The sequence below is a fragment of the Aspergillus undulatus genome, assembly GCF_047715775.1.
Source record: "Aspergillus undulatus strain CBS 261.88 unplaced genomic scaffold BDV17scaffold_19, whole genome shotgun sequence".
Lineage (NCBI taxonomy): Eukaryota > Fungi > Ascomycota > Eurotiomycetes > Eurotiales > Aspergillaceae > Aspergillus > Aspergillus undulatus.
In genome coordinates, this window is record NW_027396623.1 from 1 (window position 1) to 24,893 (window position 24,893).

General features: G+C 49.6%; 9 protein-coding genes across 9 annotated transcripts; 8 read left to right on the forward strand and 1 right to left on the reverse strand.

The window, feature by feature from the left end:
* Positions 1-1,631: 1,631 nt before the first annotated feature.
* On the forward strand, positions 1,632-2,790 carry BDV17DRAFT_56538 (uncharacterized protein). Its single transcript, XM_073764791.1, has 2 exons — positions 1,632-1,736; positions 1,932-2,790. The coding sequence occupies exon 2, from the start codon at positions 2,053-2,055 to the stop codon at positions 2,686-2,688; it is 636 nt and encodes a 211-aa protein (XP_073616331.1). The 5' UTR covers positions 1,632-1,736; positions 1,932-2,052; the 3' UTR covers positions 2,689-2,790.
* Positions 2,791-3,563: 773 nt separating this feature from the next.
* BDV17DRAFT_56727 (uncharacterized protein) lies at positions 3,564-5,017 on the reverse strand. Its single transcript, XM_073764793.1, has 2 exons — positions 4,665-5,017; positions 3,564-4,554 (listed from the first exon to the last, which is right to left on the reverse strand). The coding sequence occupies exons 1-2, from the start codon at positions 4,735-4,737 to the stop codon at positions 3,779-3,781; spliced, it is 849 nt and encodes a 282-aa protein (XP_073616332.1). The 5' UTR covers positions 4,738-5,017; the 3' UTR covers positions 3,564-3,778.
* A 381-nt stretch (positions 5,018-5,398) lies between these two features.
* BDV17DRAFT_290519 (major facilitator superfamily domain-containing protein) lies at positions 5,399-7,120 on the forward strand (the record flags this gene model as incomplete). Its single annotated transcript, XM_073761930.1, has 5 exons — positions 5,399-5,456; positions 5,508-5,838; positions 5,910-6,341; positions 6,410-7,043; positions 7,091-7,120. 5 exons carry the CDS (start codon positions 5,399-5,401, stop codon positions 7,118-7,120), a joined length of 1,485 nt encoding a protein of 494 aa, XP_073616333.1.
* Positions 7,121-7,896: 776 nt separating this feature from the next.
* On the forward strand, positions 7,897-9,600 carry BDV17DRAFT_56453 (glycoside hydrolase family 28 protein). Its single transcript, XM_073764790.1, has 3 exons — positions 7,897-8,486; positions 8,577-8,993; positions 9,061-9,600. The coding sequence occupies exons 1-3, from the start codon at positions 8,268-8,270 to the stop codon at positions 9,517-9,519; spliced, it is 1,095 nt and encodes a 364-aa protein (XP_073616334.1). The 5' UTR covers positions 7,897-8,267; the 3' UTR covers positions 9,520-9,600.
* A 3,782-nt stretch (positions 9,601-13,382) lies between these two features.
* BDV17DRAFT_261082 (uncharacterized protein) lies at positions 13,383-16,008 on the forward strand. Its single transcript, XM_073757620.1, has one exon. It carries the CDS (start codon positions 13,509-13,511, stop codon positions 15,420-15,422), a length of 1,914 nt encoding a protein of 637 aa, XP_073616335.1. The 5' UTR covers positions 13,383-13,508; the 3' UTR covers positions 15,423-16,008.
* On the forward strand, positions 15,860-16,103 carry BDV17DRAFT_290522 (uncharacterized protein; the record flags this gene model as incomplete). Its single annotated transcript, XM_073761931.1, has 2 exons — positions 15,860-16,005; positions 16,064-16,103. 2 exons carry the CDS (start codon positions 15,860-15,862, stop codon positions 16,101-16,103), a joined length of 186 nt encoding a protein of 61 aa, XP_073616336.1.
* Positions 16,104-17,371: 1,268 nt separating this feature from the next.
* BDV17DRAFT_261083 (uncharacterized protein) lies at positions 17,372-18,424 on the forward strand. The gene is made up of 2 exons (XM_073757621.1): positions 17,372-18,133; positions 18,199-18,424. Exon 1 carries the CDS (start codon positions 17,597-17,599, stop codon positions 17,912-17,914), a length of 318 nt encoding a protein of 105 aa, XP_073616337.1. The 5' UTR covers positions 17,372-17,596; the 3' UTR covers positions 17,915-18,133; positions 18,199-18,424.
* A 1,732-nt stretch (positions 18,425-20,156) lies between these two features.
* Positions 20,157-21,704, forward strand: BDV17DRAFT_261087 (uncharacterized protein; the record flags this gene model as incomplete). The annotated part of the gene is made up of 4 exons (XM_073757622.1): positions 20,157-20,321; positions 20,374-20,568; positions 20,640-21,493; positions 21,540-21,704. 3 exons carry the CDS (start codon positions 20,160-20,162, stop codon positions 21,150-21,152), a joined length of 870 nt encoding a protein of 289 aa, XP_073616338.1. The 3' UTR covers positions 21,153-21,493; positions 21,540-21,704.
* Positions 21,705-22,472: 768 nt separating this feature from the next.
* Positions 22,473-22,994, forward strand: BDV17DRAFT_261092 (uncharacterized protein). Its single transcript, XM_073757623.1, has 2 exons — positions 22,473-22,552; positions 22,601-22,994. Coding segments are annotated over exons 1-2 (216 nt in total). The 5' UTR covers positions 22,473-22,550; the 3' UTR covers positions 22,815-22,994.
* Positions 22,995-24,893: the final 1,899 nt, after the last annotated feature.

Here is a 24,893-nt window from a genome sequence, read left to right on the forward strand (position 1 = left end):
TGGTTGCCAATCAGTTAGTAAATAGCTAGCGGACCGAAAATATATATCAGGCTCACCTCCTCGTATTCAGGCAGCTCCAGGCGCCCAGCTTCGGCTTCGCGGAGGTACCACAGGTACCACTTCTAAACCAATAAATTAGCGATTAGAGCATAAAAAGAGCGATTATAGTAGAAACAGGGCTCAAGATAATGATTATTAAGGAGTTTCAAAGTACTTAACTAACATTTTTGGAAAGCGCTGCCATCATGAAGTTGATGTGTTCGTAAGCGTCTTGAAAGAGGTGCCGTGGACTGAAATCTTACCTCGTAGCAAAATAGGTGGCGTGACATGCATGTGACCGCCAAGCCAATTATTAAGCAGTTTTGTGGTGCGCGACCGAAAAAACGAGGCCTGGTCACCTGCAACCACAGCACGCGACTCGCCATGCAGTACCACTACCCCGCCAATTCGTCTGACAAAGGTGGGTGGTGTCCACTGTTCTGAGAATTCGAAGACTTCAGGAGAACTGATTTTTCGAAGTTGTGTTGATACTGATGTCAGTCGCTGTACAACCTCTGGTACAGACTATGGAAACGCCACTTACACTGCATTTCTCCTTTTTATCGATAGACTCGGGAATGAGGCGGCAGTGGACGGATAAAAGTTCCAGTAGTTCCTCGGGAGGTTTGAATCCAGGGCGGCATCCTAACCAGGGATGGCTAAGGGGCTATTCGGGGGCGAATATCATTATCGAGAAATCCAGCCAAATCATCCTGATTTCTGACCGTCAACCGGACCTGCCAAAGTTGTTTAGACTGGGCTGAGGGACCGACGGGTGATGGCACTGGAAAGCGCTTAACGATCACCAACAGACAGCTCGTAACGGATGGAGTCAGCTTTAGAGGTCAGGAGTTATGCGCTGAGCTGCAGGTGCAGAGCATCTCGATCTGGGCGCTGGCCCTATGGATCCACAGAGCCACAATTCACAGCTCGACAGGACACGCGATGACCTTATTCTTGCCGCCCTCCTGGTTTGCAATCGTTCATCATGATTTGGTTTGGGTGTTGGGCATTCCTTGTTACGAATGTCAGATTGTCAGCCTGAGTAAACTCTTCAATTGTAACTGAGTATACAGAATAGATGTCTTCCTGAAAGTAGAAGAGAGTACAGAGGGAAAAAAAAGTAAAACTAAAAATAACAATAAAAGGGACAAGGGCGCCAGCAAACCAATCGCACATCAGCTCCAGCAGGTATTTATACCGGCAAACCACCACCATTGGGTGCCGAAATCTGAACCTGATCGATCTGTCCTGCGCCCACTTTTTCTTTCCTTAAATCTTTATATATGGCTGTCCGTGCTTGACGTTGTCGCCTCAATAATAATAATAATCTCTCTCCTTCACTTCTCCTCCACTCGTCCTTCATATCTGAGAGTGTACAGTGTACGTCTCATGTGCCCCATTTCATATCTTCAGATGGGCCACACCAGAAAGCCCATCTACAGCGCTCCTTCCTTCTCTCTGCCCCCTTCCCTCGCTCACACCTCCTACCTTTGCATTTCCCCTCCTTGTCATGAACGGTGATTGTCTTCTTGATCGATGGGCATCACCTAGCAGATGTCCATGAACGAGTCTCATCCTTCCGGTAGAGGACTAGGTTCCGCGATTCGAAATCTATTTCGCTCCTCTCCTTCTTCTCTGCCACGACGTCAGGTCTCGCTCTTGCTGCGTCGAAGTCGGACGGTGTTTTCCAGCAAGTATTTCTCCCCATCTGCTCTTGTTTGCGTTCGTCATTGCCCGTTTGGTGCCCAATTGCGTTGACTCGTGTTTCAGAGTCAATGCTGCGCCGCACTCATTCCGTTCCCTTCCTTCCTCCCTCTCCCCACGCAACCGTTGCCTCATTGCGAACCGGTTTGACCATGAAACGCGGCTGAGAAGAGTTGAAATTGAAGAACCAAGAGTGGACCTGGAAGAGCTATACTGAAACACTATGTTTGAAACAGACACCCCAAACAGCAAACTGTCGATCCACCAGGGTCGCCAATCGCCGTCTCCGCTCCCGATCCGAATGCGATGTTAGGACTCTCTGAAGCCTCTCAAACTGCCAAGGACGATAACTTTGACGTTTTTGAATGGTACCCTCACTATCAGAATTGCCAGCGCTACTTCCTAGATCATGCGCAACACAGCAGCCCTGTGCAGGCGCTCTCTGCATACCTGAATATTCGACTTCCATTCCAACATGACGCCCCGGTTCTCAATGCCTCTAGCGATCCAGCTCCATGCGACGGAGTGAGCCCAAGTCCTTCATCGACTTCGAACACACCCCCGTCGGTTTCCTTGATCCCGTACATCCGCCGCCTTGTGGCAACGGGAATGGACTACCCCGGTGTGCTCCATGGCTTCTTCGGCGACGACTGGCAGTCCGGGGTAGGGCCGCTGCACGAGAAAGAGCGCTGCAACTATCTGTTTGCGGCAAAAAGTGGAGGTTGGGCTTCGGTGAAGAAGGACTACGACATTCCCCCGCTAGAGACAATTCCCTTCCTACGGCCCTTGCAGGGACCGATGGACGCGGAGATTGAGGCAGCTGAACGAAGATGGAGTGAGTGGCTTGCCATGGAAGACTGGATGGTTGGACCACGAGCGCCGGACGCCCTGCAGGACTTATCCTCTCAGTCGTCCCGACCACGGAGCGCACGAGAACTGTAATAATATTGATGGATGGAATCCTTTTTATGACCGGCTTTTCCCTGACTTTAGCCTTGATATGCATTTCGCGGGAGCAATACTACGGTGTTCATTGCCTGAACGAACTGGTTCTTCAACCTCTGCAAAAGCGTACGGGGTATGCAAGTGCGATCTGGACATGTGAATCTCGAAAGCGGAAACTTCCGCCGCTCCCCTGAGGCCAAACTATGTCATCTCGTAGATCTTGATGCCCCTTGACTCCTGAGTCCTGAATCCTAAGTGGCTTCCACGCTTCATGTCGAAGAAGGTACCTCGAATTACTGACCATTGTGCGATCAAGCGAGCCAATGGCCCCTCATCAACTTCTTTCCCGACAGAACTGACCGAAGAGGACATGACGACATGATGGCTTTCGTGAGTGACGAGAACTTGGGAAGCATGAAATTTCCTCCATTCGGCTTTCCCGAATCCAACAAACAGGCTCGACACTCATTCGACGGTTGATCGCAGCCAAAATCTACGGGAGTCAATAGTAAACCGATCCTCGACCCCACTGGTTTGTCAAGACTCCAGTGTGACTGCCAGTGGAGCAAAATTGTCCGCTGGTGTGATCTGAGTTCGGAGATTTAACTAAATCCTGCACCCTGACAGCCGCTTGGAAGTTCGAACTCTTTCGAGCCATCGGATCGGCCTTGCTATTAAGGCAGACTGCGAATCAGAGATCGCAGTTTCAAGTGCCTCACTCCTCGATCTTCAGGCCCACTTGTGTGTTAACTCTTTCAGGAATCTTCGATCGTGGCGGTTTGTGGCGCTGCTGAACTACGGAACCTGCAATTTCTCGGCTCATCCAGTCAGCGTGCTCAATGCCTAAGGACCAAATGTTGATAATCGCGTCTCGATCATTTCGTCCGCGCCTCGGGGGTTTGCATTGGTATGGGCAATCTTTAACTCAATCGAGAAAAAGAAGCCGTCCATGGTACGACTTGAAGGACTACACTGCTGCAAACTTAAAAGATACGAGAATGTGCTACCATCACAACTGCACAGGCAGATCAGACCCATCCCCGTATAGAAATCACCACTTCCAAGATTCTACTTTGTATTGATACGCCTACGGGTATACGCTTAACCGGCATTTGTCGAGGGACAAACTACAAAGATTTAAAACTGCCTCACCTGCTCCACACTGTGGGATGATTGACAAGTGAACTAATATGATTCCCTGTTTCGGAGCCTTGGTCATTCTGGAATTGTTCTCTGCACCCCCTTTCCCAAACGCATACGCCATACGGAGTGCCAACAGCTTCAAGTTTCGTCGTTCGAAGGGTTCTGAGTGCGAGTCATGGAAATGACCTGTCACTACCAGGGACATTCTGCAACTCCTCCGTACGTCCGAGCCAACCACATGATACTTCAACAAGCGTCGATGACTTGATATATCCCTGAAGCAGATCCGCGAAGCCTCAGACACACCCCTTCGCATAGATGCATAACAATGCAGACCTCGCACTTCCTGCCGGTCGGCGCTGGATCTGAACTGTTGAATCGGGCACCAACACTGCCTTGGGTCATGTACACCAGTCGAATAAGGATCCTGCCCATCGAGCCTTGTATGACACTGCAGACCTGAAAGTTGGCACCGTTGTGGTGGTTGTAGTAGTAGTACGACGTACTCTGCAGCGTAAGGTGCGGTACCAGTCCGTACTGGTAGCAGAACGATTGTACGCGCTAGTAAGTCCAGTCCCATGGGAGTAGATCTCGGCCGAATCGCCGAGTTTCCACCAAAACATGCTGAACTTCTGAGTTCCCAAGACCAATAATGGGGCTGGCACAGGAGCCTTTGTCCCTTGTCAATAGGATTGTCAGAGAACAATACATCTCTCAAGCCTGAGCAGTAAGGTGCTTAGCCTCTGCACTTGAATAGGGACCATGCATCCCCGTGATGGCAAAGTTCAACAATCCGAATCGTCCAAGGAAAGAATTCAAGGGAACTATACCTATAACATCATCCCGCTCTGCTAAAGAAGGATAGCAGCGAGTCGGCAAGCCTGAAGATACTTGAGGTACCATATAGCGACTACTAACGAGCTTGCCAAGGTGAAGCAATCAGAATTATCGAAACTGAACCCTCGTCCTGCAAGATCAGCGGGGGGTCTTGGCCTGGTTGACTGATGAGGTGAGAGCGCGGCGCAGGTACCACTGCATCTGCAAGGATTGTCAGCAGCTGCGAGGACCAAGGTCAGGTGCTTGGCCAGAGTACAATCAACCAGCAGCGCTGCTCCATACAAAAGCAAGTCTCTCCGTTCCAACCACGTCACTTGCAACAGCCTCCCTCGTCTTACAAGGACCATGCTCGTTCGCGCGGAGGATTACTCCCACTCAAAGCCTACCAATCATAGACGTGACCGTTTTCCATCTTCTTGTCTTGAAGTGTGATCTTAATCTGCAAGAGTGTCATGATCGACTCTGAGTCTATCTGCTGATCGTTGGGATGGTTGAGCAACTGCGATATGGTGGCTTCACAAGAGCTGGATACGATACATCCATGGATCTGCGCTGAGAAGACTTAGTCAGGGCGCAGGTGGTTCGCTTTTTGCTTTTGCGACATGGCAAGCCTCGTTGTTGCGTGTGATGAATTCACGCGGTGACTGTTCAATTTCGCTTTATATACACCTTCTATCAGTCAGGATGCAACAAACAAATGCTCGCACCGAATTCACCCTAATAAAACATGACCCACTGGCACGTTCTGGCAGCTGTTGGCGCGATCAACTGGAGTGGTTATTTCAGTATGACTTCCAGAGGTGTACTACGCGGAGTAGACCACTAACAGTCCGGAGTCTACGATATCCCCGCATCGCTGTCAAATTCTCTATCAGAGCACCTCTCCCTACCAGACCACCAGTTCGCCTACCTGATTTCCCTCCTCTACACCGTCTACGCCGTCCCGAATACAATCCTCCCCTTTTTCTCCAGTGCAGCAGTCCGGCGATTTGGCGAGCGAACAGTCCTCTTACTCACCGTCTCAAGCATCATCCTCGGCCAACTGCTCTTCTCTCTAGCAATCCAGACAAGATCACAATTGGGTCTTATCGTTGGCCGTGTCTGCATCGGTCTTGGAGGCGAGGTGGTAGGCGTCCTCGGTGTCGAGGTCATCACCCGAAGCTTCCAGTGATTGCCCTCGTTCTGTCTGTAAACCTTCCACTCGCTGTGCAGTGCTGATACTTGGCTACACCTTGCAGAGACAGAAGCCTCTCCCTAGCACTGGCGACCAACCTCGGCGCTGGTCGACTAGGCAGTGTCGCGAACACGGTCATCGTACCGCACATGATCGGCCCGTATGGCATCACATCAGCAACCTGGACCGCAACGGCGCTGGCTGTCGGGTTTGCTGTTATAGGCCTCATATCCCTGTTAATGATCACCAGGCCCAGATGTCAAGTGGACGATGAGGACCCCTTGCGCGCAGCAACAGTTGAAGGCAAGATCAAGATCACCCCTGCCGGTACCGTACCTTCATCAAACGTCGGCCAATTCCCAACCGTCTTTTGGTACCTGGCGATGATCTGTCTCCTGGGCTACGGCTGTCTGAATACATTCACGAACTCCGCTCCGCGATTTTTAGCGACCCGGTTTTACGACGGGGACCAGCGCGCTGCGGGGTCAGCAACTAGGTACGTACCGTAGTTATTTGAGGACTTGACAGCTCCAATCCGGACTCACCAGTTCCTTGTCTATCTAGCATCCTATTTATCCTCTCCGGCATCCTTGTCCCCCCGTTCGGAATACTGCTCGACAGACTCTCATCCAAGAACTACCCTCGCGCCCTAATAACCGCCAACGTGTTCCTGGCTCTCGCGCATGCTCTATTCCTAACTCACGCCGTTTCCAGCCCAATCGTCCCGCTGTGCTTTCTCGGTACTGCCGATGCAATAATTGGCGTTTCGTTCTGGGCGAGCGTCGTGAAATGTCTTCGACCTGAGACTGTGACTCTAATTGAGGGTGAGACTACGCGTGAACACGAGCCTCTTCTAAAGAACGAGGCCGAAGACAACTACAACAAACTCGGATCTGAGACACTAATATCGGTATCAAGCAGCGAGACCTTGACCGAATACAGCCCCGATCTAGCTTCGGACAACGACCTCGAAGACTCTACCGCAAGCACATTGGACACTGACGCAGATACACATAGGGAACCAGCCATCACCAGCGATAAAAACAATACCACAACAACACTAGGTCTCGGAATCATGACTAGCCTAATGAATATCAGTACAGCAGCCGTGCCGTTTCCGGCGGCGGTTATGGAGGGGTTTGCTGGGTTTCAAGGGTTAGAGGGGATGTTTTTTGTTTTGGCGCTGCTTAGTTGTATTGTTGGTGGGAGGTTGGTTTGCATGAGATATTGAACTAACTAGATTAGATTGGGTGGTTTGGCTCTGGCTCTGGCTAGCTCTGGCTTTGGACACTGATCGATGACTCGGTGGGCTGAGGCTGAGGCTTTCTTTTCTTTCATCTAAGTGCTTGTACTGTTGAGTCGCAGCGAACACGGGTACTTCTGGTGGATTGTTGATCAGGGATGGACCTTGGTATTCTGTCTAGATAGATATAGGTACATTTCTAGACCGAATTGTTTTCGAATCGGAGATGACTCGAATACGTCGCGGGCGAGGAAGGAGAAAGTGCCTCAAACTGTCAGTTACACTGATTTTGACGGGGCTGCGCATGAAGGCTACCTGGATCCTCAGAGACGCCTCAGAAGCACTTGGTCATCATGACCACACACTATCAGCCTTCTGGGCTATAGCCTACCCGAGAGTAAACACCTTGTGTGCTTCTGCTTTCAGCATGACATGACTAGCCTTGTCCTAAAGTAATCTCCACCAGCGGAAAATGCCGCCCCTTGACAGATTGACTGGGGGCTGACAGGAGATTGCCACTTGGTAAGCAGTCGGCGTCGGTTTTTACTTTATACCGAGGTTGTAGATAATCGTGTCCAGGCAGCAGCTTTCTACAGCCATCACGATCCATACTGGCGATAAGTATATATGGCTCGATGAGCTCCCACCGCAATCAACATGCAACAAAGCCATGGCTAGAAGCTTGATCCGGACTCCGAGAGAACCCCTGTCATTTCAGTGGGACCCAAGAGTAAGACATCGAGAAACTCCTCAGCCTGCTCGAGGCCACTGCGATGAACCCTAGCCTCGGCATGGGCCAGATGGGGGAATGATGCCCGGCGAAGCTTTACCTAAATGTGGAGTGGAAGCTAACTAAGTGGACCCAGGACGCTGGCCGTTGTTTTGGATAAGTAGGATGGGTTCATACCAACTGGTTTTGGTTCAGCCCTAATGTTAGTAGTAATGATTGTTGGTAAATCATAGCTGTGGCTGGTACCTGCTGGGTGGTCTAGTTTGTGGGAACTAGGGGGTTTTGGCTTTCAAGTGTTTTATTCTATATAAACCTCTCTATCCCCTCACAGCAACCTTTTCTTCTCCTTCCCAGCATCGTCTTTCCCTCCTTCTTTCCTTTTCTTGTTCTCTTACTACCATTCATTCATTCATCCGGGACCTGTTGACCAGTCCCTAACACTCTTTACCATGCATTTCTTTCAATCCACTTTCGTGGCGGCACTCATGGGCGCTGCGCTGGTCGCCGCCGCCCCAGCGGCGGACCTCGAGGCTCGCTCCTCTTGTACATTCACCTCGGCGTCTGCCGCCAAATCCAGCAAGTCTTCTTGCTCGACTATCACCCTGAAGGACATCAAGGTTCCGGCTGGTGAGACGCTTGATTTGACGGGGTTGAAGACTGGCGCTACTGTACGTCCAATATCCCTTTTCTCCTTTCTCCTTATCCCCGTCCTGCAATCCGACATAGAGACAGAGTACTGACGAGCACGGTATGAATAGGTCATCTTCGAAGGCGAAACAACCTTCGGCTACAAAGAATGGAAAGGACCCCTAATCGACATCTCCGGAACCTCAATCACCGTAAAGCAATCCTCCGGCGCAAAGATCAACTGCGACGGCGCGCGCTGGTGGGACACAAAGGGCTCGAACGGCGGCAAGACAAAGCCCAAGTTCTTCAAGGCGCATAAGCTGAATAAGTCGAAGATTCAGGGGTTGAGGGTGTACAATACCCCCGTGCAGGGATTCAGTATCCAGTCTGACCATTTGGACATTGTCGATGTTACGATTGATAACTCGAGTGGGACGGGCAAGGGTCATAACACTGATGCGTTTGATATTGGGTCCTCGACTTATATCACGATTGATGGGGCGAAGGTTTATAATCAGGACGATTGTTTGGCTGTTAACTCGGGACAGGTTAGTCTCATTCCCTTTCTCTTTCCCCACTTCAATCAAGGAATGATTATTGACTGAGTGCTGCCAGCACATCACCTTCACAAACGGCTACTGCAGCGGCGGACACGGACTAAGCATCGGCTCCGTCGGCGGCCGCAAAGACAACACCGTCAAAGACGTAACAATATCCAACAGCCAAGTCGTGGACTCACAGAACGGCATCCGCATCAAGACCGTCTACGGCAAGACCGGCTCCGTCTCCGGCGTGACCTACGACAACATCAGCCTCTCCGGAATCACCAAATATGGCGTCGTCGTGCAGCAGGACTATAAGAACGGGAGCCCCACTGGTAAGCCGACGAATGGGATCAAGGTTGATGATATCACTTTCAAGAAGGTTACGGGGTCGGTTGAGAAGAAGGCGACGGATGTTTATCTTCTTTGTGGAAGCGGTTCTTGTGAGAATTGGACTTGGGAGGGGGTTAAGGTCTCGGGTGGGAAGAAGAGTGACAAGTGTAAGAATGTTCCTAAGGGGGCTTCTTGCTAGGTTCCTCTTCCTAGTCTCGAGTCGAGCCTTCGTTTCTTTTTGGATCGGGGTGCCCTTGGGTTGATTGGCCGGCTGCCAGCAGTCGTATTGAACTGCTAGGCTGGGTAGGGTTATTTTCTTACCTGTCCGTCTGACCTGGATGGGCTTTGCACATAATTCGCTTCACTTCACTTCGCTCTCACCTGTATTGATAGCTCTATTATATTGATATTCGCATAGATAGAGAGTTAACTGGACATTTTTCCAGATGCTATCACCCTGCTGCCGCTGCCATGTTGTCTCTACATCCTCGTGAGAACCAGCTAGCCTGCTAGCCACCCAATGACTTCTACATTCTGGAAGTCGCGGAGGATTATCTATTCTCCCAACGCAGTCACGGACCTCAGACCTGGCGTCAGAATACGGTCTAAATATCCATTCTCTAATCAGTTGCTAATGCTAACCAGTTGCCATTCAATAGCGTACCCCTCAGTAGGTAACTACTTTCAATCATCTCATCCAATCCTCCTCCCCAAGACCTCGTAGGGTGTTACTGGCCTCGCAGGCTACCTTGACTATGGAGCAACAACGAAAAGCTTACCTAGGGAGGTTACGCGATGCAGGTACATAAGGTAAGTACATAAGCCGGCAGAGCGTCTCGTGCTGTCTACTACGCGCTTGTTTACCCTAATATCACTCCTAATCTCACCCAAGCCGCGCGAGATCGAATGACAATTGCGCTATACAAGGCTCTTATCCACTACTGATCTAGCACATACGACCACAGGGTGTGGAGAACAGGGCTTCCCGTCCGCTCAGCCGTACTTGAGCCACTATTATCAACGCGGATAAAAGTGCAACGTGCCCTGAGTGCGTTGCTGCTTTTAGGGGTGATACACACTAAGTCTAGAGTAAGTGCAGGTGATAAGTGTGAGAAGTAAAATTTAGGCCACTACTATAATTCCCCCAAGCTTACGATAAATAGCGAGGGCTTCATCAAACTTTTGTCCAATACTTTTCACTGTAAATTAGATACTTTTTTTTTGTCACGAGCTAGGGTCATTGATACGAACAAGTAGAATTGGACCAGAAGAATTCGCTAAAGAACTATAGACAGTGGCCGTCGAGCTTCCTATATGTACTTTGCTTGAGCGGTGGCGAGCCCGAGCCGCAGAACTCCGAGCACGTCCACCATGTCCAGCTTGTCCGGCTCGTCACAATTCGGGCTTTAAGAAACGGGCGTAGCCCTCTACATTTTTACCTTCATCCTTTCGCAAATGTCCAGGAACGAGCTGCGAGCAGATCCGGGGTCCTTGATAACCTAGCTGTATCAGACTACGGTCTCCATTGGTGTGCATTGGGCCATATATGGCGTCAACCCTGGTACCATATCTAGGGTGCTAACAGGAACAACATCCTGCCCCATAATTCCGTCATTCCGGGTTCCATTACTGGTACCTAGCAAGATATCCCATGTGGATACTTGGTTCTCACTCTCCTGCAGGCCTGTCAAACAAAGCATCTTACAATGGCAGACGAGGATCCTCAGTTTCCTGCCAGCGGGCATTCTGACAAGAAAATCGTTGACGCGTCAGACACTGAACAACGGGGCACGCTTTCCTATTTCATCAATAAGGATGGTGACCTAGTCCTCATCTTATGGACTCTGGACGAAGAAGCCCGCATTGTCCGGAATGGACATCCTCTTCCTTCCGATTTTTGCCGTCAGCCCCTTCCCCGGGGCTATTAACACATAGATCAATCAACATGCGTCTCCTAGTGAAATCGAGCAAGCGCTGAAGAGAGTTACGGAGCTGGGCTTGGATTCGAAACCAAAATCCCCGGAGCAAGGGGCTAATACCTCGGTTCTCGCTGTAGTAGACTCTTAACCTACTGCCTGCGGATACCTCAGGTGTCGAGGTCAAGGGAGTCTACCTGGCCGACTGCAAAGTAGATGATGGAACTGCTGCCGCTTTTGCGAAGAACAAGACGTTTACGGACAGACTTTGGAGCTTGAGTGAGGAGAAATTCGAATTCTAGATTGACGGGGTAAATCCAAACACCTTGTTGCCGTAGTTAGACACCCAAATGGTGCTTACTTAACCTCGGATAAACGAAGAAATTGATAGCAATTTTATGTCTGAATTACTATACTGACAGATCTCCAAACCCCAGAAAAACTAATTGGAAGCTAGATAGAAGGTAGAGCCGGGGACCAAATAAGAGTATACGAAGAGTGAGGAAGATGCAAAAGTTTAACAGTAAGAGATGATTACTAGCTATGACTGCAAGCAGAATCAAGGCTCCATACAGAACCGTCTCGACATGTCGTGCAAGCTCCCAATCAGATAATCCTTCCTAGAGATCATAAATTCAGCCTTCCCAATCGGCCCTAGTACTGTTCGTGTTTTACCTCCGGGCTTAACGCCGCGAATATCTGGGACAGAGCACCTTTCTCTATAGGAGTGGCAGCTTAACAGACCGCGATATTCAGGATAGGTTTGAGGAAAGTCCCTGTTAAAGCATGCTGGAGGTTTGTCACTACTATCCCCGGGGTAAACCAGGATGATCTTGATTCCCAAGTCCCTCTCGGCCAACGCTTTAGCATAATAAAGGTTGGCGAGTTTGGACATCATATAGCGATCGGTTGTGTGGCGGTTGGAGGCTGTGGTTCGAAGCCTGTCGAACTTGTAGACGCCGCGAGGCGCCCGGGCGTGGGCGCCAGATTAGAGCATAACCATCCAGGCCTGGCAGTTTACCTTGGCTGTCTTGCGCAGAGTGGACAGTAGAATCTGGTAGAATAGCGCGGGTCCCAGGACGTTGGTTTCAAATTAGATCTCGTATTCATCCTCGATGAGACCTTCAAAAGCCATCGTGATGTCGGCATTGTTGGCCAAGCGGGCCTCTTGCCTAAGGAAGTCGGCCGCGACGGCTTTAACCTCTCGAACGACGCAAGGTGGAGTTCCAAGGACGAGATACTTAGTTAGGCAGGAACTTCATTTGATCGAACGTTATGAGTCCGGGATGTGTTGTGGAGGTTGGCAACCGGTCTTTTGAGGGATGTGAAAATTGGGGTGGCTGCGTACAAAGCAGAACATAACAGCTACGTAAGTAGTCAATTCCGTATATCTCTTACTGCTGCTCATTATTGTAATGTCTGTTTCTGACTCTTTCATATCTATTAATCTTATCAGTTGGTTCTATATCTCTGAGGATATAGACTCGCTTAGCTATGCATTACAGAGCTCAAGAGTCTTCAGTACAAAATATAATGCCTGAGACCCAGAAATCTAGCCCAATCTCGGCCCGTTAGCCGGAAGACATATATAGAAAATCTCTGGGAGATGTTGGTGTTTCAGCCTCGCGGTGTGTTGTACTCCCCGCCAGCCAGGGACGTGCATTAGCCGCTGCCTTTTCTTCCCTCGCGACCACGGACCAGAAAAGCTTTTACGCAGCTCCTTCAGACACGAGCGAGGCAAAAAAAGCAGTTACTAGGTCTAGGTGCCAAGATTTGGAGGCCGGGCCTGGAACAGCCCGAGCGCACGGCGATGGTTCTCTTCATGAAGGACGAGATGAGATGAAATGAGGCCAGGGAATCAGATTAGTAGTCACGGCACAATCAGTCACAAAATCGCTCCATGAAGCTCAAATATGGCCACTTGTCGAGCTACTGCTCTCAAATGGGTCATCACAACTTCTCCGTATCACCTGCAGGCTGTCTTGTAAAACGCCTGAGCGCAACGCCTGAGCGCAACGCCCAGGCCCCGCGGAACTCCACGTATTTGGCCCCTGCATCATGCGGTGGAAATTAAACGGAGCAAGGCGATATCCATAGATAGTCGCGATGCCCCAGTGGCAGAGCCTTGTCGCATAGGTAAAAACTACCTGGTGGTAGGTTTTACACGGAGGTGCCACCTGCAAGAGTTCATTCATCGCTATTCATGATTTACGTCTTGAGCACCCCTTTCCTCCCCACTGCACCTTTTTGCTAACGGCCATATAAAGTGAAGATGGGACCATCAAGAGAAGAAACATCCACAATGCTCCCCAAAATGCCAAACATACGTACCGCCCCGTCCCCATATCCAGAGCCACAACCAGAAAGCACCAAATCCGCAAAACGCCGAACCCGAACTTGGAAGATGAACATCGGTCTCCTATCCAGCATTTTAATCCTAGCCCTTGCGGGTTTGATCATCGCGATTGTGCATTATACCCGCCAGCATCAAGGCATTATTGTTCCACGCGCCATCGGCGGCCGCCTCAGCATCCTCCAGGCCAAAACCATCGACTTCCTGTGCGCCGCCCTCTTTGCACCGCTCCTCATGCTAGTGCTCGACTATGTCTGGTTCAGCAATGTGCGCACATCGGTTCTCAATGAGCAGAAGGCTTCCAAGAACTCAGAAGAGGGGGTGCCGCTACCGACCCTGGTCGAGGCCAGCATTACATCGGCCGGGAGCTTTGACCTGCTTAAGCTGCGTACTTTGGTGCGTGGGAGGACATGGAGGCTGTATATGCTGGGCTTGCTGGTGCTGCTTTCCGGAACAGCGAGTAAAGCGCTAGCTAATTTTATTGCCTATGAGGCCTACGATGTTCAGACGGAGCGCGGGCAGTTTGCTAGACTTATGCTGCTCAGTAATCTGTATCTCAACTCGCCAGGTTTTATCAACGGACACGATCTACAGATCTCTGATCTCCCGTTCTCGATACCCCAGAAGGCGGATTTGGCAAACCAGATGACGGCCCTCCTTACCGGTCTTCGTTTCGAGAGTGCTGTGTCCAAGCTGGACGCTTCGGGAGCGTATATCGGCTCCAACGCTACGCAGGCCTCTTTAAACGCTCTGGATAGACCCATAGTCGGCCTCACGAATGTTCCTGGCTACCGCTTAACCACCAACTGCGAAGTCAGCCAACCCCAGTCCCTAATGACCGTGGACGCCGGCACCGCATTCCACATAACCTCCTTATTCCCGGAAATATACCAAGCTGTTCTGCCGGGCGTCGACACAATTGCAAATCCATCGGGGTACTCTGAGGTCAACAAGTACATCGCATTCAGCGTGAACGGCTCAAACGCTTACCTCGGGAACTTGGACAACCGGTTCAGCAATAGCACGATGCCTTCAGAGTTTGGCGAGGTGCCTCCAAAGCAATTCAACATGACCCTCACACAAGGGTCCGGGTTCAACCACACGAATTGGGGCATCAGCTGCAATATTAACCGCCAGGAGGGGTTTCTGAACTACACCCGCGACATCTCCGGATCCTGGAAAATTACAGCCACGTCCTTCTCTCCGCGAAAGACCGTCGTAGCAGCACCTCTTAAGCCGTGGCAGTTTGCCCTCGACTACCACGCCCCGCAGTCCACGATCTCAGGCATCGGGCCGGCTATCGGTGCAACCGCGGGCCCTGACTACGTCACGGATACCAACACGCGTAGCCAGTTAGTTAACTGGTCCACCTACGCGTTGAATTACCTCTATGCCTCTGGCCGAGCTCAGCAAATCGCTCTCGAAGTCGCGGCAAGTAACGCCACAATTGGTACATCTTCATCTTCAATATACCACTACACCGTCGACGCCACAACCAAAGACCCAAAGTACCGCATCACGTACATCCCGATTCTTCTCATTCTGGGCCTTGTATGTGCGATCGCAGCTGCCGCACTGGCGGGGGGCATGGTCTTTTATACCCGGGATACGACCAGTGTCCAGATGGCTCGCCAGGTGGATGCGTTGCGCCTTGTGGTTGATAGTGTTTCTGGACTGCAGGAAGCTGCAGAGGAAATGGCGTTTGCGGGGGGTATGAAGCAGGATGAGTTGGAGAAGTGGGCGGCGAGGTTTAAGGTGCGGTATTCGGAGGTGACGGAGGGGGGTGAGAATGGAGATGGGGTAGTTGTAAGGCTAGCGAGGGCAGATATGTAGAAAGTAGTGCACCTTTTCTTGCCATGGTATTGCTAAATGGAAGCGGCATCTATTTATCTAGATAACTTCCTCGAGCGCACGCATCGAAACCATGAAACTCGAAACAGCACAATCAGAGACTGTTTCTAGCTTGAGGAGCTGAATCAACGGGACCAGATACATTGCGCGCGCCGAATCAGCCTTCCTTGAGTGTTTTTTGCACGACCTCCTCCATGTAGCCTCCGCAAACGAGACCCTGCTAAACTGGCTAGAAACCGCCGCGGAAGAGCTCCTCTTCAGCATGCAGGAGCCTTTTATGCAGGTGGGTTAGACCAGGCTATCAGTTGACCCTTACCGGGCCTCATCCTCCAACCCTTCTCTGGACAAAGACGTGCATATCGCATCTAAATAAACGACATCCCGACTCTCCATGATCCTGATGACCCCCGATCCTGATCATGCTGTTTTCAGTGCCAATTGTGGCGTACAGCTACCTGTCGAGTGCGCGGCTCGTTGCGATGACGTTAGCGACGGCGCTGTTTATCCTGATTCTGTCCGGATCGAAGAGGGCGAAAGCCGTGGAGACTGCGGCGGCGGGTGCAGCGTAAGTGACGTCCTCCTTTTGGAAGCGTTCGGTTATTGACTTTTGTGGCTATGTATAGGTATGCGGCCGTCCTGGTTGAGTTTGTCACTGGTCAGTAGCTTTTATCTCTTCCCATTGCGTATTTATGGGCTACGGAAGAGAGAAGCAGGTATTTGAATGAATGGATGAATAGTGTTAACTCCAAACTACGGTCAAGCGAGAGAATTACATATTTTTCCTACGGCCTCACTGATTTCCTGAATAGGTAGGCTGAGTAGTATGACCTATTGACCTTTCCGGATTTGCTTGCCGTGAGACAGTCTATAATTCTTTCTCTCCTAACAGCTTGGTATTTCAGCACTAAGATTGACTATGCAACGCCCTTTTAACTTTCTCCTGTTCTACTTGGCCAACTGGACTTATGTAACCACACGCTCAAATGTATTAATATAAAGGTAAATCGGCATAGAACTAGAAGTGCAGTATAGTGTACCCTACCCCCTAGAGTAGTTAATCAGCCACACCTCGGACCTCAAGCATGAGATCAAGCTGAACCCTAACTCCAAGGCGTACTCTACCTGTGCTGCCTTGATTTACTACTATCACATAGAAACACCACCTGCACCTCTGCCACCACTGCCGCTTCCCTCAATAACCCCAACACCAATCTAAATCCCAACACAAACATAATACCCAAGCCACAAATTACTACAAGCAGCATGAACCTGCGTATTCCACCGCCTAAACTGCTCAAAGGTAATCCCCGCATCCGTGTAGATCGACCAGCAGCTGTCCCCGCTCTGGATCCAGTAGTACGAGCTGCAGTTGTCTACGATCCCGGGCATTTGCGGTGTCGGTCCGGACGGCTCATCCGTGGCACCGGGATTTGTGGGTTGAGTGGTTGAGATTGTTGCGCCGGGGACGTGCATGCAGATGTAGTAGTCCAGCCAGAGGTTTGTGCAGTCTATACAAGATACATACATAGATTAGAATTAGACCCTTGGAAATTACCAAATATGGTGAGGGGCAGAGAAAGGCAGACAGACCATCATTAATCTCGCTGTTCCAGCTCTTCAGCTGGTCAACAGTGATGCTGTGGGAAGACTAGGCAGAAAGAGTTGCTTGGGAGATGATTAACAATACGGCGGGTTGTGCAGAGGTTTATATAATCCTGGGAACGAGCACGTTCTACGCTCAGGTATAAGCCCTGACCTGCGTCCAGCCCATGCATTGTAATGTAAAATCTGGAAGCAGATGTAATCCTGGCTGCAGTGCCTGTACAGTATTTCAATTACACTAGCCCTATCGTAAGATGGAGGAGAGTCGGGGTGTAGGGTACCTATGTATATTATAGATTATCTACCCAAAAGGCACTCGTACATTCTTAGAAAGGACCAGCACAGAACAACAGTCTTGACTGCCTCACCTCCCAGTGCTGAATATGTCCCTATCGCTTATTTCAATCTCTGTTTCCACAGGCTTGGCTGCATCTATAGCGACTCGGCGCGCCATAACCGGCCAATCCCCCAGCTGCTTATATTAGTGCGAATTCCCCTTTTTGCCTCTGCCCTGGCTTTTTTCATCCTTCTTCTCTTCCCGGTCGGTACTCAGCATGCGCCTTGAAGCGAGCTGGCTCCTTGCAGCCTTGGGGCTCATCGCCTCTGCAACCGGTAACAACATCATAGAAGTGGACCTCGTCTTCCCACAAAACAAAGCATACACGCCCACAGAGTGGTTCCCCGCTGTCTTCGCCTTCCAGAACCCCGTGCGCGCCCAGTACCTCAACTTCGGCATCACCTACCACTTCCGCCGCCTCACTGACAACAACTACGAGCTCACCCGCTCCCACGACCTCCGCTTCGCAAACTGGACCCGTACTTTGCGCAGGAATACCATACCTTCTTCAATGTCTCGGGGAAATGGAGCCTAGAATGGACGGTATCGTGGGCATCATGCGACACCGGAAACCGAGAGAGCTTCAATGAGCAACACGGGGAGTCGGATATTATGTGGAACAGCACAAGCTTTTCAACCTAATTCACTATCCAGGAAAGAGGAAACGGTACGGCGGAGAGCGAAAGCGAGGCTGTCGAGGTTGATCTCGTCTCTGCTACCTTCGAAACGTCCTGCCCTGACCCGGGATTCGACACTGCCATTGCCATCAACATCACTGATCAGACCATGACCGTTCCGACCTGGTATGCGTGGACTGACCGGGAGTATACGAACAGTACTTGTGTTGTTGTTGAGCCCACGCCGACAGTCCTGGATCCTTGCAGGGTTGATATTGACCGAACTACTGTTGAGAGTATGGAGGCTTCGTATCTCGCGCGGCGATGCAGATGGTTTGACCCGCCCGATAATTGTCCGGAGAATGAAGATGAAGACGATGAGGATTCTGCACCGCCGCGGGGGCCTCAGGCTGTCTTGGGTGTTTCCGGGTTGTTGGCTTTGTTTGGGGCTCTGGGGCTCTGGGGCTCTGGGGTTCTTTAGTGTGATATAAGTAGGTACTCTATTAGTAATACTGTGCTACATGTTTCTATCTGACTGCTACTATGACCGCCTGATCATTATGTACATCAGCATCTCCTGCAGATCGCCCTGGGAGTTGGAGTTGGTAGGGCTGGATGATCCTGTTAGCCTCTGGATCGGACCACCCCGGGGCTCTGCTTCACGACTTTAGGTAGTCCAAATAGCCGACTCTAAGAAACACTATACGAAAATGGAATACACGAAACAGCTAACATCTGATATGCGGCTGTGGTCACGTGGTTCCTGCCCCTCTACCTTCTGTCTGCCCCTCCTGATCTGTTCTCTTCTTCAGCGATTCCTTCTTGTACATACGGCACGTTTAGATAGGAAGATCCATCTATTTACGTCCCCTTACATTCTTGGATTGTAATGGCAGACAGTCTGTTCCCGCACACCCATCGCACGGAAAGGATCCAGAGCACTAAGTTTATGAATGTTAGCTAGCTCTAAATTGTTTGATTTATTACCCACCTTAGCACGCTTTATTTGACAAGAGGTACAGGCCACTGTCTGGCGCTTACGCTTGGGCTGGCTTGCCTCTTGGACATTAGCGGAGCGAAAGGCAGTGGCAGGGAGTAGCGGTCGTAAGAAAGGTTCTGTAGAATGGCGAGCCATAATTTAGAGAGACTGCAAGACAGAAATTTAATTATGCCATTAGTTGGCTCCTGGATTGCGTCGAGCTTTATAAGTATAGGGCCTGCACTCCATATCACCCCCTTTTCGCATAAGTACGAATTGGTCATTGTCAAACAAAGAAACCCCGCAGTTCATGAGACTGCACTCACTGCAGTAGGGGATCAAAGAGGTAAAACACCCAAACAGCCGAATAGGCGGAATCTAGATTCTATATCCGCTGCGAACTTGTTTGGGTGTGGCAAGCCCAGCCTCTTGTGGGGCAATTTCGAGCTTGGTCGGGTAGAGGTACCGGTAAAGTGGGGATCTGCTGCTTTTTGTATGACTCCAGCTATGGAAACATCATATCAAGTCTGCTGTACCTATTATCGTTGGTCCGGACTTACCCATTGTGTAGCCATGAGATTGAGAACCAGGCGGGTAAATTGGTGACCTTTTCATTTTTGGTTGCGTTCCCATTCCTCCCTCTCCCCTTAATCGGAATCCGACAGCCTTGCACGACCAATTGTCAAACATCCCCCACCCACGTTCTTCTTATACGTTTCCCTTGCCGATTAGACCAAAGATCGGTTCGCTGATAGAGACAAGTACTCGAGGAAACTGTTCCCCTAGATGGCGTTCCATTGCCGAAGCAGAGCTAGAGATAACCACCTAGATAACATCCATCACCCCAAGGTAGAGCACTGCGAATGTTGGTTGGTAGTTCCGCGCCGTATTGATTCTGAAGCAGTTTCTGAATAGTGCTTAGTTTAATTTCGGAGGTGATATTATTTTCTTCCCTGATATTCATCCACCAACAAATTAAAAACTACTTCCGCGACTTGATACATAATGACAACTGTCTATTTTGGCCTGAACAGCTGCTAAACTCCAAAGCACTGAAACTGGAGAACCTCTGTCCGTCCGATGTAGGTCACGTGTGGTGGCGAACCGGGAAAACACGGGACCTTGATGGGACTTGAGCGGGACATGTTTTGTTTCCTCCGCTACCACCTACCATTTCTAACAGGATGCCTGCGAATATATTGCCTCTTCTACGTCTTTGTAACTTGAACTGCTCTCCGTCGCAGGCCTTGATTACTGAAACAATAACTGCTTTTCGTCGATACGGAGCTATTCGCCTAGAAATCCCCGAAGACATCCGGTATCATCCCGGTGGTGTATTCCAGAATGTAAATCGGACTCGCTCCCAGTGCAACGGCTTCCACTGACCGCGCTTGGCAGGCTTCGGAGTTCTTTGACAAGCCAGCTGATATCAAGAAACAAATACGAGGATACTCTCCGTTTGCTTCAGAAAGTGTTCGAGGCAAAGCTACATTTCCCAAAGAGAGTGTCTATTTCTTTCGTGAAGGCGCAGATCACGAGGATCTAAAATATCTCACGCCAGAATTCTACCGTTCAGTGAAAGCCTTACATGACGTACGCATTTTTGCTTTCTCCGCCCTTTTTTTGTTTTTCATCCGCGCTGTACTGAACCTGTTTCCTCATAGATATGGACACCTTTAAGACTGCACTTATTGAATGTCATATCTAGGCTGCTAGGCTCGGAAGCTCTATTAACTGGAACAGCGTTTCTCGAATCTGCTACGTTAATGGTCCACTATTACGATTCTAGAACTGTTCATGACGGCACTCTTTTCAGCCCCCCACATAAGGATAGCGGGACATTGACTATTTTATTCCGCTCTTTTAGTGGAAATGATGGTCTGGAAATTGCTGATCTGCAAACAACCGAAAAGCAAGATAGTGAAGGTGTAGGGTCAGAGGCGTCTTTCATATCCGCTCCTCCTGCACATGGCGAAGTTCCTTATGTAATCCTCATGGCAGGCAACAGATTTCAGAAATTGCTTGGGAGTGATCGAGCTCGGGCTTGCGTACATAGGGTACGTGGTCCTGGTTCGGGGTTTTATAATGATTGTGGAGTACAGCGATATAGCATTGCAGTTTTCTGTGCTCCTTCTGTTCCATCCAAGCGGCGCTCATCCCCCGGGACTGTATTGTAGTGATGGGACTTGGTAATTATCTTGCAACTATTGTTTCCGTATCTTATTATCAGAGTGGAGTTGCCAATCAGTTGAGCCTCGGCTAGCACACGTAAGTACATCGTCGAGTGCGAAGTCATCAAAACTCTGTCACTGCTTTATTGCCATCCATGGATTTAGCTTCGTTTAGCATTTTATTCCCCTTTCGGTCGAGATATTTCAAAGATTCTTGATAGCTGTATAAAACATGGTCGTGGTAAATTCGATCGAGCTGTTTTTGAGCGATACCTAACATCGAATCCCAGGAGCGACATGGTATGCTCTCGACTTTTCCGGTGTTGATATTCACGGCAGCATGCAGAGCAATTCTTGTAATACGTTAGCCATGTCTTGCCACTTGGCGGAGAGACTAACAGATACATAGGTTCTCCTCCATAACTATGTGTCAGAGTCCGCGGCGTCTGTAATCATCGGTATCTCACCACCCAAAGTATGAAGGTCTGATCCATTGAATCTAGCAGCGAAGCTACACTATATACAGAAGAAATAGGGGTAAGCTAACTAACTAAAATAGGAAGTAGAATGATACGATATATGACCGAGCGGACGCTGACTAATAGTAAGTTCGGCGTTGAAGCGCATTCTTAGCCGTCACCAAAGGTCGACACTATGTAATCCTGTATTACTATGGACCCATTGTGTAGAGTGTTAGGTGTGCACTTACGAGACAACCCAGGAGCTGCCAATTCGATGGCAACTGCAGATCGCCTGTGCAACAGCAACGCTGCTCAATAACGGCTCCATTTTTTGTAATTCTTGTTCCAAGAACAGATCCAGGTCTTTCAGGTCCGGCTTTTTGTTATCTGGACGTTTCAGCCCGCCATCTTGGATGTATACAACAGTTCTTATCCCTTCTCCTGTACTCTTGACACTGCTATGACCTTCGGGTGTAGGCACATGCATCCCCCATCCTTCTGAGACCGCTACTGACTCGATCAAAACCGGATGGTTTATATCTGCTTCTGGAAGATGCTTGTCGTCGTCCAATAGGGTGACCTGAAATTCACCTAGGTTCGACATGATTATAAGAAATAATATCGTGCTAAAAAGAAACTTTTTTCATCTCGACCATGAAGAGACCGCAACATGGTCATCATGTGCTATTTGTCTATAGTACTTTCCTGTGCAACGCTGCAAGACTCGCATACTCGCTAAGCCTAATTTGGACACCTTTAGTACATTGCACAAAGGGAGGCTATTTCGGGTTTAGTACAAACTCTCGGCGGCGACCCAGAATCAATCCCACCCGAACCTCGAAACACTATATTGAGTAATTTTCCTTCCAATCTTCGATCTTTCTGGGGTATACAGGCCTTTACTCTAGCGTATCGTTCCATTACATGGAAATATTTAGGCTATATGTGATTCTTCTGAACCCTATCTACTATTACACACTGACATTGCTTTAGGAAGCTCGATACAACGCTACTCATCCCTCACATTCGACATACATTAGAGGAAGCACAGCGCTATAATAGCCTCGCGAATATATCTCCCATAGTTAAGACCGATATGGCTCTCAGTCTCATTGAATCTTCAAGGTTTTCAAATATGGAGTGGAAGCGATTCGCAATAAGCCGGGTGGAAGGACTAGCCAGCAGTCTTGATGATAGGTACACGTAATCTTGCCTCGTACAGAGACAGTGTGTTCTCCACCGACTCTCAGGGAAAACGGATTTGATATTCCAATCCTGCCGGATGCAGTCCCTGGCAACGCTGATGTAGGGCTACATGCAGCACTTGGGCATACCCGAATTCAAAATGCACTGAATCACATCCAGCGGGATGAGCTCAGAAAGGCAGTATACTCATTGAAAAAATGGCGACCTACTCAGCAACCCTTAGCAATGGAATATGTTGTTCGTTTCCGTCAGAATCTTATTTTTGGAAAGATTTTCCGTTACCGGGGCCAATTCTCAGAATCACTGTCATGCCTCAAAATATCAAGAAACATCGCACAGGTTGCTCAAGACCTCACATTCCGTGAAGATACATGTGAATTAACCTGTAATATTGCTGACACCTATCTTGAGCTGAAGAAACCCGTGAAGGCTGAAGTCTGTCTTCGAGCTGAGATGAAGTCCCAAGATTCAAATCAGGCTCTCATAGTCGTTCTAGCGGATGCCCTATTCGCGCAAGAAAGATTTGCGGAGGCAGATACACACTGCCTTTCATTACAGCCACCTCTAAAGCTAAAAAGAGTCGAAAGATTACGCCTATCAATTATTCGAGCCAAACTATCGCATGTCCAAAAACGATTCGATGCGGCGTTTAGCTATTGGACTGTGGCTATGGATAACCTAAGGCTATTTGATTTAGCTGGTGGTCACACGACGTGCATGATACTCCGTTCACAATGTGATATCCTGCGGAGGCAAGGTTATTTTGAGCTTGAAAATGATTCCAAAAAGCAACTCGAAGACCTCGAAAAATGCGCCGGTTCAGATGGAGCTCTATACTGGATTGCCGGCCTACGACAATGGTTGGATTACTTGGGATCGGACAGCAGCCAGGATAAATGATTGTCTTATTATTACTTGATCTCTTTCGGCATCAATTGTCCATATTCTAGAGCATAATTATAACCACCCCCCTGAAGAAACGCATCTTGCTGGATAGATGGATATGATTCCAACGCTAGCTGACGACTATGGACATCATGACAGGGTATAGTGCTATCCACTCGAGCTCAGAAGTAGCCGAATTGAAAATAATCTATTTAAAACCCTCCCAGGACCAGGAGGCTCTGGATATTGACTCCCCCAAACCCTTGCTCGCGCAAGAACCCCCGACCGCCGTGTGCAGGGAACTCGGCCACAACAATTACTTGGATTTTCTCTGAACTGATTCCGACTTGATGCAATAACTGCAGCACCGCGCAAAGGGTGCGCCCGCTGGCAAACACATCATCCACGACGACAACGGACGCGTCGCTGGAAAGCAATTCCTCTTCCAATTCTATTACTTTACCGTTGCCATCTTTTGACCCCACGGACGAGATATGGGACCCGGGGTTGAGAACAGAGACAGTAGGTGGAGGAAGCTTTCCGCCCTCACGAATCAGCACCAAGGGCACATCGACCTGGATGGATAGTCCCGATCCAATAATAAAGCCGGCAGCCTGACAACACGCTATAGCATCAACTTTGGACCAGTCTCCAGTGAAATGTGTCTGGAGCAAAGATACGCACAGCTTCAGTCCGCCTCGCTTCTGGGCAATATTCAGAACATGGCGGAAATCAACGCCTGAACGCGGAAAGTCAGGTATTGAGCGTATCATGTCAGCCAGTTGCTGAAGATCTGCATGAAACAGGGGAAGCAGCCAACGCTCGGCAAATTTTTCTGCCATTGCAGTGCCCTTCACGTTATTGTGAAACGTAAGACTAGGGTGATAGTCTAGAGCAGTCGTATTGGATATTGCATTTCCGGTTTCCGGTTGTCTATCGCTCTCAAGCAGACAGCCATCGGAGGAGCAGCCTTGACGAGCCCGCCAGATCTCCTCATTGACCTCGACATTAACATCGATCAACTGGGTATTAGGCACTAGCCGCGAAAAAAGCGCTCAGACGATCAGACTAGATATTACAGGTATGATAATATTCCACGGTGTCCTGACGCGGCCAACGTAGTGACTGGAGGTCGTATCCAGACCGTTCTATATAGCTGACTTTGCAATTACTGTTGCTAGTATTGCAGCTACAA